This window comes from Rhinatrema bivittatum, unplaced genomic scaffold (genome assembly GCF_901001135.1).
Source record: "Rhinatrema bivittatum unplaced genomic scaffold, aRhiBiv1.1, whole genome shotgun sequence".
NCBI classification, from domain to species: Eukaryota; Metazoa; Chordata; class Amphibia; order Gymnophiona; family Rhinatrematidae; genus Rhinatrema; species Rhinatrema bivittatum.
This window is the reverse complement of record NW_021820752.1, coordinates 113,080-129,008: the sequence shown is the minus strand read 5'-3', so window position 1 is coordinate 129,008 and position 15,929 is coordinate 113,080. Positions and strand designations below refer to the sequence as shown.

General features: G+C 49.3%; 1 protein-coding gene across 2 annotated transcripts in view; it reads left to right on the top strand.

The window, feature by feature from the left end:
- The first annotated feature begins 5,139 nt into the window (after nucleotides 1-5,139).
- Nucleotides 5,140-15,929, top strand: part of LOC115082081 (neurexin-3-beta-like) — a 70,561-nt gene continuing 59,771 nt past the window's right edge. For both annotated transcript variants that reach the window (XM_029586347.1, XM_029586346.1), the window contains exons 1-2: nucleotides 5,140-5,426; nucleotides 12,546-12,717. In XM_029586347.1, the coding sequence (XP_029442207.1) occupies nucleotides 5,181-5,426; nucleotides 12,546-12,717 (418 nt within the window). In that variant the 5' untranslated portion in view covers nucleotides 5,140-5,180. The remainder of the gene's footprint in view (nucleotides 5,427-12,545; nucleotides 12,718-15,929) is intronic.

Here is a 15,929-nt window from a genome sequence, read left to right as displayed (position 1 = left end):
ATTGATAGGGGGTGGCATTTTTTCCCCCCACTACCAAGAGAAAAGGACCTGCAATCCAATGGCCACCAGCAGAGCTTATCCCATGGTGGCTGAAGGAGCAGAGGGCCTGGTGGCTGAAGAAAAGGCCAGTTAGAGAGGGGGTGGCCCTGAGCTTGTGTGAGCATATACGTATATGTGTGTTGGGGGGGAGCTAGCCTGCTTGTGGGAGAGAATGTGTGTGTATGAGAGAGCCTGCATATGTGTATATATATGTGTGTATGAGAGAGCAAGCCTGTGTGTATGTGTGTGTGGGAGAGAGTCTGCATTTATAAGAGAAAGTGTGAGAGAGAGCCTACATGTGTGTATTTTGAGGAGAGAGCCTGTGTGTATTTGTGTGAGCCTATGTGTGTGAGTGAGAGGAAGTATGTGTGTGAGTGTGTGAGAGAGGGGAGCGTATGTGTGTGTGTATATATATATATATATAAGAGAGAGAAAGGAGAAAAATCTGTGCACCCCACTCCTAATCCATGGCAATCTCAGGGTGACTGGAAATCAAAACTTCCCAGGTATGCAAAGTGTGAAATTTTTTTATCCTTAATGAGGTCAATATTCAAAGCACATTCAACACTATTTAGCCAGATAAGTGAGACTTATGCGGATAAATAGCTGCCACTGAATTTGCACCCACGTTCAGCAGCTTAGCCGTATAAGTCCCTTAATGACTAAAAAGTCAACCTCACAGGTTGTGGACAGGCAGTGAGCAGATCGGGGTGGACTGAATTAGCTGTACAATTCATGTGGCTAACTGCTGATATTCATACTTAGCCGCATAAGTTGTACAGCTAAGCTAGACGTGCCATAGAGAAGGTCTAACCTTAACAAGTTAGACTTATCTGGCTAAACACTCTGTTATAAGTTCTGACCGGCTAAGGGCCAGATTCATTAAGGCTTTTCTCCTGTTTTGTATGTATGGAAAAACCCTTAGTGACTCATTTAAGTTACTTAACAGGACAGTTTTCAGTATTGACCCCATTAGTTTTATTTTTTTGATGCTATTTGATGTATCTGATGCTTTGAAATATTTTGTTGGGATTTGGGAAATTGTATATTGATCTTTTGGTCATCAGCTGGTTTTGAAATATTCTTTTTATTAGTATTTTTTGTACTATTATTATGTTTTTGTTATATTATATCTTTTTTTATTTTATTGTTTGATGTTTGAGGAATGGTGATGTTTCTGTTTTTCCATTGCTATACTTTATGCTGGATCTGGCTTGTTGTGGTTTCCTGTTCAGTTTTTCTCTGTATATTTCTGTCTGTAGTTATGGTTGCTTTATTCCTTATTTGTTGAGGGTCTCTTTGGGTGACTGAGGTGAAATATTCTCCTGTTAGGAGGTGTATTGGTGTTTTAGGGTTGCCTTTTCTTAGATGGGTTGATACTGTTTGAGTGCTGGCAGTTAGTGCTGTTTTGGTATGAGAGGTTTATTATATTGTAATAGTAATTACATTTACTCGTGGCTTTCTGAGGGTCAGGTAGACACCCAAAATATGTTACAATAGGCCTAATGCCATATGAGTTCCAGGTGTCTTTTCTGCGGGGATTTCTGGTTGATATCCCAGCTCTGCATGTAAATACAATGTAAGTGATATTTTTACCTCAGGAGTGTACTTTGTTCATGAAATCTATTATAAAGGTATAATTCTTAGCTGTGTGTGGAGAGGGGGAGGGTGCAAGGCTGCAAGGTTCACCTAGGCCAGCAAGGTTCACCCTTGCACCAGCTGTGTGTCCCAGAGGAGGGGCGGAGACCTGGGGCTAGGAGGGGTCAGATTTTAAAGTTTGCATCACTGGAGGGAGCTGGGCCTGGGACAGGGCAGGGAAGTGGGGCAGTACAGTAACTTTTGCACAAGGCAGCAGAGAAGCTAGCGTCGGCCCTGCTCGAAAAAACCCCACTGTAACTGCAAGGTTAACAGCTTGCTACACATGCCAGCTGCTGTTTTATTCTTTTTAATAGGCAAATAGTCCATACCTCTTCAGGTGCTCTAAGACGTTTCTTCCCAGGTATTGGGAGAAGACGTTGCCATGGGAAGATCATCAGATTATAAGAAGAGGGATTCAGGCACCTCCAGGCGACGTCCTCTGTGCTTCTGGGCCTGCTGGTATCTGGCCATCCTTCTGTTGGCTGGCGGACAAAGCCTTTAGCAAACTGACTGCTAATAAAGACAAAACGTTGATTCAGTGTGTGCGCTGGGAGTGGCCAGTTTCCAATGGTCACTCTCCGTCTACCTTGGGCCTCTCTCCCAGGGCTGGCTCTAGGCAAACCGGCACCCTGTGTGGAAACCTTCCTTAATTTGGTTACTGGCAGCTCTGCCTTGCAATGCCTCTTTAGGTGGTGGCAGTGATTCCAGCACGAAATCCTCTTCTCTCTCTCTCTCTCTCTCTTCTATCCCCTTGTTTTCCCTCCACCCTTGCCCAGCACCATTATCTTCATGACCCCCCCCCCCTCTCTTTTTCCCTCTGCCTACAGGGGGGAGGGAGAGCCGCCTCCTCAAACAAGACGCCCCATGCAGCCGCGCAGGTCGCACACCCCAAAAGCCAGCCTTGCCCTCTCGTCATTCTGCAGAGAAATGCATCCGGGCCTAGGAGTGGTAGAGACAGATGTGAGGCCCGTGTGCCAGGGGGAAAACAAAATCTCTGTGAAGTCTGCTCAAGCATATTATGTCCTGGGCATCCCAATCAAATCGAGTGAACGCTAAACAACATCAGGCTTGTTAGCTTTGAATCATAGAAGAAGATTGTAAATCTAGGCAGAAAAAGAATCAGCAGCTATGGTGCACAGGGAACCCGTGTAATAAACGGAATTAGACCAGTTTCACTATTTAATATGAAAAGCGCATCCACCTAGGATTATATCTCAGAGTCCCCAAGCCGGCTGGGTCAGAAAGAAGCCAAATGTGGCAGGATGCCAGCAGGAGACGCGGACTCACATTTTCGGGCCTTGCAAGTTATCGGCTGACTTTACCTCCGGCACCACTGGCGGCCTGAAGTGGGGGTCAGTGCTGCCCGATAAACTGTTTTCACTGCATTCGCTGAAGTCTGCTTTAGCTGCTCCTGGACGGAACCGAAGAAGACCCGGCAGGGAGGAGGGGGTGTGGCCCAGAATCTTCCCTGGGCTGTCCCACTTGTCTGTGAGGGGGGAGATCTAATACAGGAGGTGCAGGCGTTGCCTCCGAGAGAGCCATCAGATTAATGGGGAGAGGCCATGAGCAGCTGTGTACAGCTGGGTGTCCCATGGCAATCTGCGGCTTATCAGTAGCCGACCCTAGGTCGACTTGATCTGAGAGTTTGACGAACGCCTGCTGATCAGCATTAATTCCTGTGACAGTGCAGAGGCAGTAGCAATGGTGACAAGGCCAGGAACCGTAATCTTCAGCAGATGGGCCTCCGCCTTACTGCTCCCATGAATTACGGCCACCTGTGGCGTCCGTAATGAAAGATCCTGTGGCTGCAGAGGCACCGTCACATCCTAAAGCAGTAGGGGCTTCGTGTCCTCTGCTAACTTTATTGCATTAGCATCAAATCCAGACCCCAAGCTGCTCACATTCAACTTTGCTCGGCCAGATGGACTAAAATTGCACAGAAAGGGCTGAAAGAAACGTAGACAAAATCTCAGAGAAGATAAAACTAAAGCAAAGGACCTCGCTGTACAAAGAGACTTGCTGTCAGTAGCGTGACCACATAGCACTATCCTGTAGTGCTCCTGGATGCATGCAGCGCTGCACAGACACACAGAAAAGACAGTCCTGAAGCTTCAAGTCTTTAATTCCCGGGTCAAAGTATTCTGGGTGTTTTACTCCTCTCCTCCTGCCAGGAAAAGCAAAACTGCACATTCCAGGACGTCTGGAGCGGTGTCCCTAGATCCGGTGAACATCCGTCTGTACCTAGGGCGGCCCTTCCACAGTCCTCGTTCCAGCTGGGAATGGAGTGTACAATTTCCAGCCTCCAAACCCAAGGCTGCTTGCGCCTGTGAAGCCACAGTGCTATAGAAATGCACTCTTACTTTTCTCTCGTTATTTTCCTTCCCTTATTGCCAATCCCACCCCGGGTGTTTTTACCTTTCTGGGTTCCACAGCTGCCACCAAATCTCAGCACTGTAACCTCGTGGCTCCAGACTCACCACCAGGACAGCTGAGCGCTGGGCGTGGCCTCCAGGCTCTCCCTGCCGTACAGCCTGCTTAGATTTCACGTGGGAGGAGGAGGAAGTGCAGAAATACCCAGAGGCTGCAGGCCGCCTGGGAATTACAGCTCAGTAAAGGGACGGGCCACGTCCTGGCCGCCTCTCCTCCGGGCCAAGATAGGGAAAGCTCCTCACCCACACCTCGTTTGTCCACTTGAATTTGAAGGAACATTAGTTTGGTGAATGAAACGAGGGGGCCCTTAGGATGCCGCACTGTATCCCAGAGCACCCGCCCTCACTTTTTTTCATGGCCGCACGTTTCCATTTTCCCTCGTCACTCTCCAGGGTTATTCACTAAAGCAGAGTAAGACGCGGCCCCGTCAGAAATCACGGCAGTTACCACGCACGTTCAGCCACGCTGCTGCTCACCGCACTTTAGTGCAGAGCCCTCCAACAGGCCCATGCAGTGCCGCGCTCTCAGGCTAGCGCACAGGTTTAACCCATGGTGGGACGCGCGTGGTTCCAATAAGGGGATCGGCGCGTCCACAACGCACGTCCTAACCAGGGCGTAGCTAATAGCGCCGTAAATGCCATGCCGATGACGCTATAAGTTATTACCCCCCCCGATGTAAAAAATAATCCTGCGCCCGACGTGCACATTTCAACCCTCAAAAATTAACACGTTTAAGACTTCAGGAGCCCCAAAGGTTGAACAGAAAAGCAGAAAATACTGCTTTTTCTCTGATTCCTCCGACTTAATACGGTGGCTGTATTAAGTTGGAGGAACCAGAGAAACAGCAACACGAAGAGAAATTTCCCAGCGTCCATTTTCCCAAACGCGTGGCTGTGCACTGGTAAAACTGAACGTCCGTTTCCTGACCCAGGCCCAGGCACTTCTCCTGGGCGCCCGATGCAGAGTTTCCTGTAGCGCCTCCTTTTTAACGCAGCGGCTCATTCGCCTGCCGCATTGCGTGCCCGGGAGAGGTGGCTGCAGGTTGACAGGCTCCCCTGGTCCCACGTTAGAGCATGGTACTGCCTCCTGCCACGAAAAGCAAAACTGCACATTCCAGGACGTCTGGAGCGGTGTCCCTAGATCCGGTGAACATCTGTCTGTACCTAGGGCGGCCTTCCACAGTCCTCGTTCCAGCTGGGAATGGAGTGCACAATTTACAGCCTGTGAAGCCACAGTGCTATAGAAATGCATTTGGGAAAATGGACGCTGGGAAATTTCTTTTCATGTTGCTGCTTCTCTGGTTCCCCCAAGCACAACAGGTAAGACAGGGGGAGCAATTTCCCTCTTGGAAAATCGGCCCACGGAGAGCAGCATTATCATAGGCACTGTTTAGTATTTATTTGCAACCTTTCAGGTGAATTTTCAAAATGTTATGCGCATACAGATTATCCTGTACACAGAGAAGAAGCCTCTGCTTGCACACTCCGTACTCTAGAAAGGAAGAAATGCAGGCGCATTTTCACGTTTGCGCACACTTATATGCGTGCACTCTAGGGGTGCGCTGGGACGGGGCCAACACACACGTGAGCTGCCACTGTAAAAGACACACACGAACATTTGCCGATATACTTGCCTAATTTTCCCCCAGCCAATTATCAGGCACGAGTGATATTAAAGGTGTTTATTGTGTACGGCTGACTGGGTGGGAGAGCTGGGTGAACTGGGAGGAATTCAGGCTGAAGAACCAGAAGGATCTCGGTGACCTGCGCGAGCTAGTGGACTGATTCGTACACTGCTTAATTTCACTTAGGCATGCGTTTTAAAACTGGCTGACTTGTGCGCATAAAATGGGAGTTAACACGTGTAAGTCCGACGTTACCTTTGCGTGTAAAACGTACTCATGTATATTATAAAATAGGTAGGAAGAGTACAAGCATTCAGTACATTGATTTTCCTCGGGTAAGCATTCATACGCACATATGTTTCAGGGTAAAGATACGCGTATTTTATAATGGGTGTACATGTGATACATGCGGGTTATAAATACTATGGTAAAACTACGCATGGCCAGGTATGCACGCGTATATGATATGCTGTCGCCTCTGTTGTTTGAAAGTTATCCTCCCTGTGTGCGCTGTTAAAATGTCTTTAAATTGGTTTTAAGAAGATGTAGGCGGATGATATACAGTTTGACTTGCTGTGTAACGAGGATGGAAGCAGCCCTCTTATAAAACAGCCAGCAAACCGTCTCTGTTCTGTAAATACACGGCTGTCAGACCATGGTCTGCTGCTTAACTTACAAAAGGTTTTTTCCTCTGGATAGGAAAGGATCCCCCATTAGTGGATAGAGCGTGCTTGCCCCCAGTTAATTTGCAAATTCTGACTGTTGCAGGAGCCCGAGATCTTGGTTTTAGCTTGGATTCAAACCGCAGATCAGAAATCTGGCCAGGCTGGCTTTCTGTAAGCTATGGGTACTGGAGATGCGTGGTCCAGGCCGGTGTGCCCTGTAAACGTCACCGGTGCCTGCTGCTCAGACCCAGGCCGGCCCCGGGGCTCGGCTCTGCTCCAGCGGTGGGAGCTCCTGTCTGAAAACGCGCGTCTGCATACATGCGTGCGTCCCCTTCCTAGTCGTAGCACGGAGAGCTGGGTCCTTACCTTGCGCGGCGCACACATCTTCCCTGCCTCTCAGCTCTTCAGGCCCCGTGCTGAGCCTTCACTGAGCTCGGGATGCCACTCACTTTGAATGCGGCGAGCAGCCACATGTGGCAGCCAAAGTAACTAACCGAGGCGGCTGCCCTCGCCGGACCAACCTCGCCTTCCTCCTGCAGGAGCCGGGGCAGCGCCACCAGCTCACGAGTTTGTTCGACCTTTATCTTTCTTTGAAAGAGACGCTGGTGGGGCTTTCAGTGTTTCCCGAGCTCCTCTTTTGCCCATTCGAGTCCTTTCCATGTCTATTTTGCCTGCCCTGTGCAGGTTTGCGAGCCACCCCAACGTTATTCGTAATGCAGGCGTGCCTTGGGCTTGCAAAGGTTGGTCCAGGCTATGGCATTGCCGGTGACTGATTCTGGCAATCCATTGCTTATAAGGGCCCCAAAGAACTGGTTGCGTTCGTTACAGCCAGCGCAGAACGCGGCCGCCAGACTGATCCCAGACGTTGCCCGCTGGAGGAGCCTTTGCCCTTGCTTGGTTACCCGGGCAGCGCCACCTCCTGGAGGGATGCGTCGTTTAGTGGGGACGATTATTACCAGCTTATGTTCCAGATTCATCCTGAAGATCCAGGGTGATCCCGGATGCACGGAAACGGGGCTCAGGTCAGTAGCTGTGGCCCGATCTTCTGCCCACCGAACCTGGCTCTCAGACTTTTGAAAATAAAGAGAGGCCGGCAGTACTTTTTGGACGGGCGCTGGGTAGGCCGATAAAGTAATGTAGAGGGGGGAGGGCTGTATAAGCAGATCGTATTTATTTTAAGAGCATTTTTTTTGTATGCACTTCTTCTCGATGTGAATTTGCAGCCCGCATTGTATTTGCTGCTGGATTTTGAGGAATGTGATGGCTAAACAAATAAACTGTGCTGGAGAATCCTTTGAGCGTATTTAAGAAAAGGCAGAATATAAATTAAAAAAAATAAAAATGTACTCCACAAACACACTTTGCCTCTTGTTATCCAAAACTAATAACTAATTTGTCTCCAACCGGATGCTAATTATCAGATTAAAGGGCATTTAAAGGACTTGCTAGCGTTTTTATTGATTCCCACTGATCACTCATTTGTTAAGTCATAAATAGATTATTCCATTCATCCAGAAAGCAACCACTGTGCTCACCTGCAGGAGGGCAAATACGTAGTCCATCCGCAGCCAGAGAGTATGCGCATAGGTGGGAATGAGAGCCCTTCTGAAAGAGGAAAGACACCTGCTCCAGGGGTTAGAGGACGGACGGACGGACGGACGGCTCGTGGCCGTGCTGTGTGCAGGTGGGAATGAGAGCCCTTCTGAAAGAGGAAAGACACCTGCTCCAGGGGTTAGAGGACGGACGGACGGACGGACGGCTTGTGGCCGTGCTGTGTGCAGGTGGGAGTGAGAGCCCTTCTGAAAGAGGAAAGACACCTGCTCCAGGGGTTAGAGGACGGACGGCTCGTGGCCGTGCTGTGTGCAGGTGGGAGTGAGAGCCCTTCTGAAAGAGGAAAGACACCTGCTCCAGGGGTTAGAGGACGGACGGACGGACGGCTCGTGGCCGTGCTGTGTGCAGGTGGGAGTGAGAGCCCTTCTGAAAGAGGAAAGACACCTGCTCCAGGGGTTAGAGGACGGACGGACGGACGGACGGCTCGTGGCCGTGCTGTGTGCAGGTGGGAGTGAGAGCCCTTCTGAAAGAGGAAAGACACCTGCTCCAGGGGTTAGAGGACAGACGGATGGACGGCTTGTGGCCGTACTGTGTGCAGGTGGGAATGAGAGCCCTTCTGAAAGAGGAAAGACACCTGCTCCAGGGGTTAGAGGACGGACGGACGGCTTGTGGCCGTACTATGTGCAGGTGGGAATGAGAGCCCTTCTGAAAGAAGGAAAGACACCTGCTCCAGGGGTTAGAGGACAGACGGATGGACGGCTTGTGGCCGTACTATGTGCAGGTGGGAATGAGAGCCCTTCTGAAAGAGGAAAGACACCTGCTCCAGGGGTTAGAGGACGGACGGACGGCTTGTGGCCGTACTATGTGCAGGTGGGAGTGAGAGCCCTTCTGAAAGAGGAAAGACACCTGCTCCAGGGGTTAGAGGACAGACGGATGGACGGCTTGTGGCCGTACTATGTGCAGGTGGGAATGAGAGCCCTTCTGAAAGAGGAAAGACACCTGCTCCAGGGGTTAGAGGACGGACGGACGGCTTGTGGCCGTACTATGTGCAGGTGGGAGTGAGAGCCCTTCTGAAAGAGGAAAGACACCTGCTCCAGGGGTTAGAGGACGGACGGACGGACGGACGGCTCGTGGCCGTGCTGTGTGCAGGTGGGAGTGAGAGCCCTTCTGAAAGAGGAAAGACACCTGCTCCAGGGGTTAGAGGACGGACGGACGGACGGATGGACGGCTTGTGGCCGTACTGTGTGCAGGTGGGAATGAGAGCCCTTCTGAAAGAGGAAAGACACCTGCTCCAGGGGTTAGAGGACGGACGGACGGCTTGTGGCCGTACTATGTGCAGGTGGGAATGAGAGCCCTTCTGAAAGAAGGAAAGACACCTGCTCCAGGGGTTAGAGCAGTGGTCCCCAACCCTGTCCTGGGGGCCCACTAGCCAGTCGGGTTTTCAGGCTAGCCACAATGAATATGCATGAGAAAAAATTTGCATGCACTGCCTCCATGTTAGCAAGGATTTTCCTGGCTCCCAGAGGTGGGGAAACCTCTCTTACTAATTCCACCACCTTCATCCATTATTAGTTCTTCTTAGAGAGATTTAGGGCAGGGCAGGAGGATTTCTGTTTCCATTTTATTTTTTTCCCTTTCAGGTTTTTTTTTTTTTGTTTTGTTTTCATCCAGGATTTGGTCCAGTTCAGGTTTATTTTGATTTGTTTCATTTGTTGAAACGAAATGAACATTAAATACCAAACACCCCCCCCCCCCCCGAATTAAAAAAGGAACTGAAATGGGGTCCCTCTACCCTCCCCCTGGCTCCCTGCTGCAGGGTCTTCAATGTAGCAAGGGTCAGGGGCAATCCCCAGTCACTGCTGCCCCCCCATCCCGGGCACAAAAGGCCTGGAGACTGGGCCCCGTGTTTTATGGCTGCAAAGCAAGTGGCCATAGCGAGGAAAGGTGGGGGTCTCGGGGCCAGCTAGAGCCATTGTGCAGCTGGAGCTGGTGAGGCAGGAGCGACTGGGGATGGAAGGGTTAATGGGGGGCTGGGAGTGCTCGGTGGCAGCTCCAGGGGAGGGAGCGAGGAGGTCTGGGAGAGCTTGGTGGATTTTTTTTTTAACGAACCGAAAATATTAGAACATTTTCAGATATTTTTGTGTAGATCGATTTTCCATGCTTCATTCATAACAAACCCAAAACTGACTTGTTTGTTACAAAATGTGCCTTTGTTTTAAACAAAGGCAGGTTTCTGTTAGATGTGCAGCGACTTGGACCTTGACGGAAAGGCATTTGAAAGCACAAAAAATCAGGAGGTCCTTATTCAGAAGCCATTTAGCTGGATAATGTGCTATTTGGCTTACCTGGCTATATTCAGCCCTCCCCGGAACGCCCCCTTCTTATCCGGGTAACATTCTGGCCCAATAACTTAGACAGAGCCGAGTATATTCAGCCGCGGGACTGCGCCACTGAACATACCCTGCTGGTTAGCCAGATCTGTTTATCCCGCTAACTGGCTGAGCCGCACTGCGGCTGAAAATGGACCCCCAAATGTTTTTCTGGAAAGACCAGGACGTAGGATTTATGTATTGAAAATCTCCCCTTTAAAAACTGCACTCCCGCTTTTGGAAGTTCTGTTATTTTTTTTCTCTCCCTGCCCAGCATCCATGCCCCTTCCCCTCACCTCGTTTAAGCCCCCACAGAACGTCCCTGCTGTCTCTCTCCCTGCTTAGTTTGCCCCTGTCTCGTATCACACTTGCCCGTCCTCTAGGTTAGCCCCTCTCTACCCTGCAGGCAGGCGGCAGGCACAAAGCAGTGAGCTCCCTCCGGCCGCTGCAGAAAGGTGCATTAGCATTGTCATTAGTTGGGGGGTTAATCAGAACAGCGCACATTTTATTGCGTGGGCCTCGCTGTTTGCATGGTCTCACTGGTTGGCTGATGGTTTCCTGCTCTGCCCGGTTCACAGTACCCGTTCCGCAACGCCGTTCGTATTGGTCTCTGAAATTCTGAACGGAGATGTTGTTGGCTCTGTGCTGCTTGGCCCTCGAGCGCCTGCGTCTGTGCGTCTGCCACCGAGGCAGGGCTGTCACGATAAGCTGGCCCGAGCGAGAGTAAATGAACAAGAAAGTAGATTCGTGAGCCTGGGATCCCAAGGGTGCCTCTGCCGAGCACCAAGACATTTAGGGCTGATGTGTGTACACTCAGTGGGGAGGAATTTTAAAGTCTGGCCATCTGAAGAAGAAAGAGGTAAAAGCAGGCAGTCACTCGTGTATTGCAGCGCTCAGATTTTAGCACCAGGAGACGTGCATTTCTTGACCACTTCTTGCTCGCTTGGAAGCTTACAAGGTGCCTTCCTTCTGGGTGAGAATGAGAGTGCGAACAGAGCTAACAAGTGGCAGCATCAGGGTCTTCTTACAGGGGTCCCATATCATCTGGGACTTTCTCAGTACCTGCAATAAAGGAGTTCTCGGGTGAGTGGGGATGTATGACCAGCGTGTGAGAAAAAGGGCATTAAAGTCTGAGAGTACAGATCCAGTGACAGCCGGGTCATGATTACAAGGTCCTATAGGGTTTGAGGGTGCAATCCCAGAGCCTTGACAGTAATGAGCCGGCACGCTACAAAACCTGTCTGAGTGCTAGATTCTCCGCTGAATGGTTGGGTAGCCCTGAAGTGCCACAGACAGGCCTGGTTTTCAGGACATTCACAAGGAGTGTGCATGAGCTATATTTGCATACAGTTGGAGGCAGGGCATGCCAGTATCCCCGATGTGCAAATTCATTGTAGGTATCCTGAAAACCAGACCTGTCTGTGCTCCCTCAGAGCTGGACTTGCCTGCCCCTGGTAAAGGGGGGTGCATTAGTAACAAGTAACATGTTTCATGAATTGATAGATGAGTCCGTAGATGGTTGAATGGACTTTAGTGTGAGGGATAATACTCTAAACTCTCAGCTGCACTGTATACGGAGGGCGACTGTCCTGGGATTATCACATGGCATGCAGGGAAATGTAGTCCAGTTTTGTTCATGTTAATAGAGAATGCATCGAATGGGGTAAAACCAGGACTGGCTCAGCTAGTCACTCTAACTATCAGAGACGCATGTTTGAACGCATGAAGAAAGCATTCTGAGTGCTAGATTAGGTGGAAAGGCCAGAGGGAAACAGATGTCCTGCTTATGAAGGGGCAGGCCCTCATTTTGGTAAAAAAAAAAAAAAAAAGTCACCTTATATTGTGGCCTGTATATAAATCCATCTGTATTTTATGATATTCCTCTGTTCATTTTTTTTTTTAAATATTGGTCAAGCCAGCTTTAAAAGGTTGGCTGTGCCAGGAGAGAGAGGGCTTGCATTCTCACTAGAAGGGTAGTGTTAGGATTGAGTGAAAAGCATGCTTCCTCTTCAGGAATTACCCTTACCGTCTTCTAGAAGTCCAGGCTGTGACTTGAATTTACCAGGATTCAGGAAGATGGGGAGGTTTATTTGTTACTTATTTCTTTCTTTAAAGTTTTTATATATACCGCTTAAGATAGAAAACCCACGCCACGTGGTTTATATACCGAGAAGTCAGAGATAGCACTGAGCTCGAGAGGCTGAACGTGGGCTGTGTTTCATTTTGCAGGAACAAGGCAAGATCGGCGTGCTTTTCAATATCGGCACGGAGGACATCTCCATCAAAGAGGAGAGTACGCCAGTGAATGACGGGAAATACCACGTGGTTCGCTTCACCAGAAACGGAGGGAACGCCACACTTCAGGTGGACACCTGGCCTGTCAGCGAGCACTACCCCACAGGTACGTGCGGAGCCAGTGAAGGCTTTCCAACTCTTTCCAACAAAGACTACATCAAAATAACGAGCCCTAGAGCAACGTTCCCCAACCCTCTCTTGGAGGGAGGTGCACCTAACCAAGTTGGGTTTTTTTTTTTTTTTTTTCAGATTTTGGGTTTTTTTTAGATGAGATAGATTTGCATATCCTGGGTCTCCAATGTATGCAAATTTATCTCACACAGATGTATGATGGTTACCTTGCAACCCTTCCTCCAGGAGGGGGCTGGGGAGCACTGTCTTAGAGTCGTGGGCAAGAGCTTGCATTAGAAACCTGTTCTGTAAGGTAGTGAGCTGCACTCCGGACCCGAAGAGTTAAACGGGAGGAGAGCTAGCCGGCTCGCTAAAACGTGAGCTGGCAGGATCCCCCGGGGTGAAAATTGCTTTACCAGGCGGTGGTATTTGGCCGCTATAAGTGTAGGCCTTGCCGGGGCGTGAAATGAGACTCATACGTTGAATATTAAAAGTACCTGCTCGGAGTTTCTACTGCCTAACCCCATCCACAAATACAGCAGGGGAAAGGACCCAGCTGCTGTTGTACCTATGTGGCTGTTATCAGTTTTTCAAAGATGAGCTCACCTGGGCTGTTCCCCTGTGAAAATTCCCTACAGTTACGCAGGTACGAAAGCAGTGACTTAGTGAAAATGATCCTGGAAAGAACGGACGCACGCCGCACGGAGGGGCCTCTGCACTGATTCTCCACACGCTACGAGGACTTCCCATGTTCGCCAGTTTTAAAAACTACATTTCATAGAAATAGCTCAGCAATGCGATTCAAATTCCATACCAGTTGTTTCCTAGGATGTTGGCGGCATCTTTTGGGTATGATTATAGTTTCCCCTATAGCAGGTACGATATAGTTTCCCCTATAGCAGGCCATTTCAGAAAGCTACTTGAGCAGGAAACCTACTCTCCGATGATTCTTTTTCTCGAAGCTGCAAATCCAAAGTTTAGCTAATTGGCAGTAAAAAGCATGTGGTGGGCCAGAGCTGCTCGTGAAGCTGAAGCCGGCTGAGAAACCTCCCCCCCGGAATGATCTCTACACGTCTTCCACGAGTAACGCGTGGACCTACCCTCTCCAATCCTCCCAGAGCCTAAATGCATCATATCCACTGGGTACTTAAACTCTACTGGCACAGGAGACTCAACCCCAGCTCAAAGTTCACATCTGTATAACCCTTGCCTTTAAGTCCTGGATGCATTCCATGTTTGAAAAGAGCCGTACCACTAAGATTTCCTCCAGGTTACCTCCCAGATGTAGCTGTAAGGTAATCAGGAAAGGACTGGTCTCAAGGAGATCCAAATTCAAAAGCCATTTAGTCGGATAACTCTTAGGTTATTTGTCTCAGTGGCTTCCCCGGTTATATTCCGCCCTTTTCTGGCCGAGATGAGATCCCCTTCTCTTAAAAGCGAACGCTTCCAGCATTGCCTGGAGGTGCCAGGAGCGGGACAGAGGGTCCCTTGCACCCTGCAAGCAGGAATGAAGGTACAGGGTGGATGGGGAGGGGAAGGGGGGGGGGGTATCCGCGGCCATTTCTCTTCTTAGTCGGAGGGAAGGGAGGGGGCAGGCTGCTCATTAAAATAGAAAAAAAAACAAACAGCAGAGGGAGCCTCTGCTCCTAAAACCATTTTTGGGAGTGAAAAGAGAACGGCCCAACAGGGCCTTCACAAAATATTGTGGAGGGGGGAGATTGCCACAATCAGCGGGACGTTTACGGGAGGTATCCTGCTAACCTTAGCCAGATAACTTGTCCACTAACCGCCCTACTGAACATGGACCTCAAGGAGCCTCGAGTGTGCTTCCAGGTAAACACAAAGAAATGCCCAGGAGGGCTCTGGACAGCTGCCTATGGTGCCCTGGGATGACTGAGCCTCAGGGCGCTGGTGCTGGTCGCCTCCAGTTGCTGTGATTCAGCCCTCGTCTTCCTTAGCCGATGAGGATGTGAACTTTCTTCTTCTCCATTCAAAGCCGGATTTCAGAGTGGCCGTACGGAATACTTTTGGGATCCTCTTTGGGTGCCACAAGGTAGTAAATGTGACCAGCAGACCACGATTTGATTGACCATTTTCTGTATTTATTAAATATTTCTGGTGTCAAAAACCCTTAAAACTGTGTTTAAGGCTGGGGTATTCGTTGAGGGTCTTAGGGTGGGTCTATGGTATTGCAGAGTGATGTGGAAGTATTGAACAGTCACTGAACTATGAACATGGATTGGCTAGAGATGCAGTTCTCAATAATCGGCAGGTGCTTACCCGTAGACATGAGCACAGAGGAAGCCATGGGATAGTTTGGACAATGAGTAACAAGGTATGTTAGCACAGAAGGGACTTCGAAATCTCTGGATCCTATCATAACAGTTTTTCTTTGCCCTAACAATACCCTCAGCCCCTAATATTCCACAAAAGACCTTTTAAGAATGGTGCTTTATGTTTTGGTTACCAGAGAAAGTTGGTACATTTTTTCCTGAACAGAGGTTCACCACTTCCATTCTTTTCTCTTCTACTCTTGGATCAGTTGAAACTGGTGGGCTCTTGTTAGCGGTTCTGTCTTTGGTGTACCAGCAAGACTGCGTTTTCATGGGCATAGGTTTGTTCAATGTTGCTGGTCGGGAAGTTTCGCTTGGCAGCTAGTGACACATCATTCCTAGAATACTTTTCCTCCAGGAGTGGGGTGAAAACATGGCTGCCTTTATTATATAGAAAATGTAGATAAGCCTTGTCTAGGATGGTTTAAAAGGTTTCACACAGCAAACATTGTTGCTTTGGTTTGTTTTATCAGTTCAGATTCCTGTTTCATTTGCTTCATTCAGTTTGTTTGTTTCATTCCTTTCCATTAAAGTCAATGGAGGAAGTAATTCATCTTATTTTTTGACCCTAACATTGCAGCATCTTAACAGAGACCAACTTCTGGCCAACTCTGTATACTCACAGTTTCCCCTGCCATTGAGAAGACCCATTCATTGCACAGTTGGTGTAGATGAGCAGACTAAATTGGCCATTGGGTCTTTTTCTGTCGTCGCATTTCTATGTTTCACTAGGCTTGCTGGTTGAGCAGGAAAGGAAATAATAGGTGACCTTGAACAAGGTTCAGTCAGACCACAGCCTTGCGTGCCTAGAATGCCCATTGGGCAAGTGTCATTGACTTCAGTGGGTTCTCCAAGGTACCACAGGACTGTAATT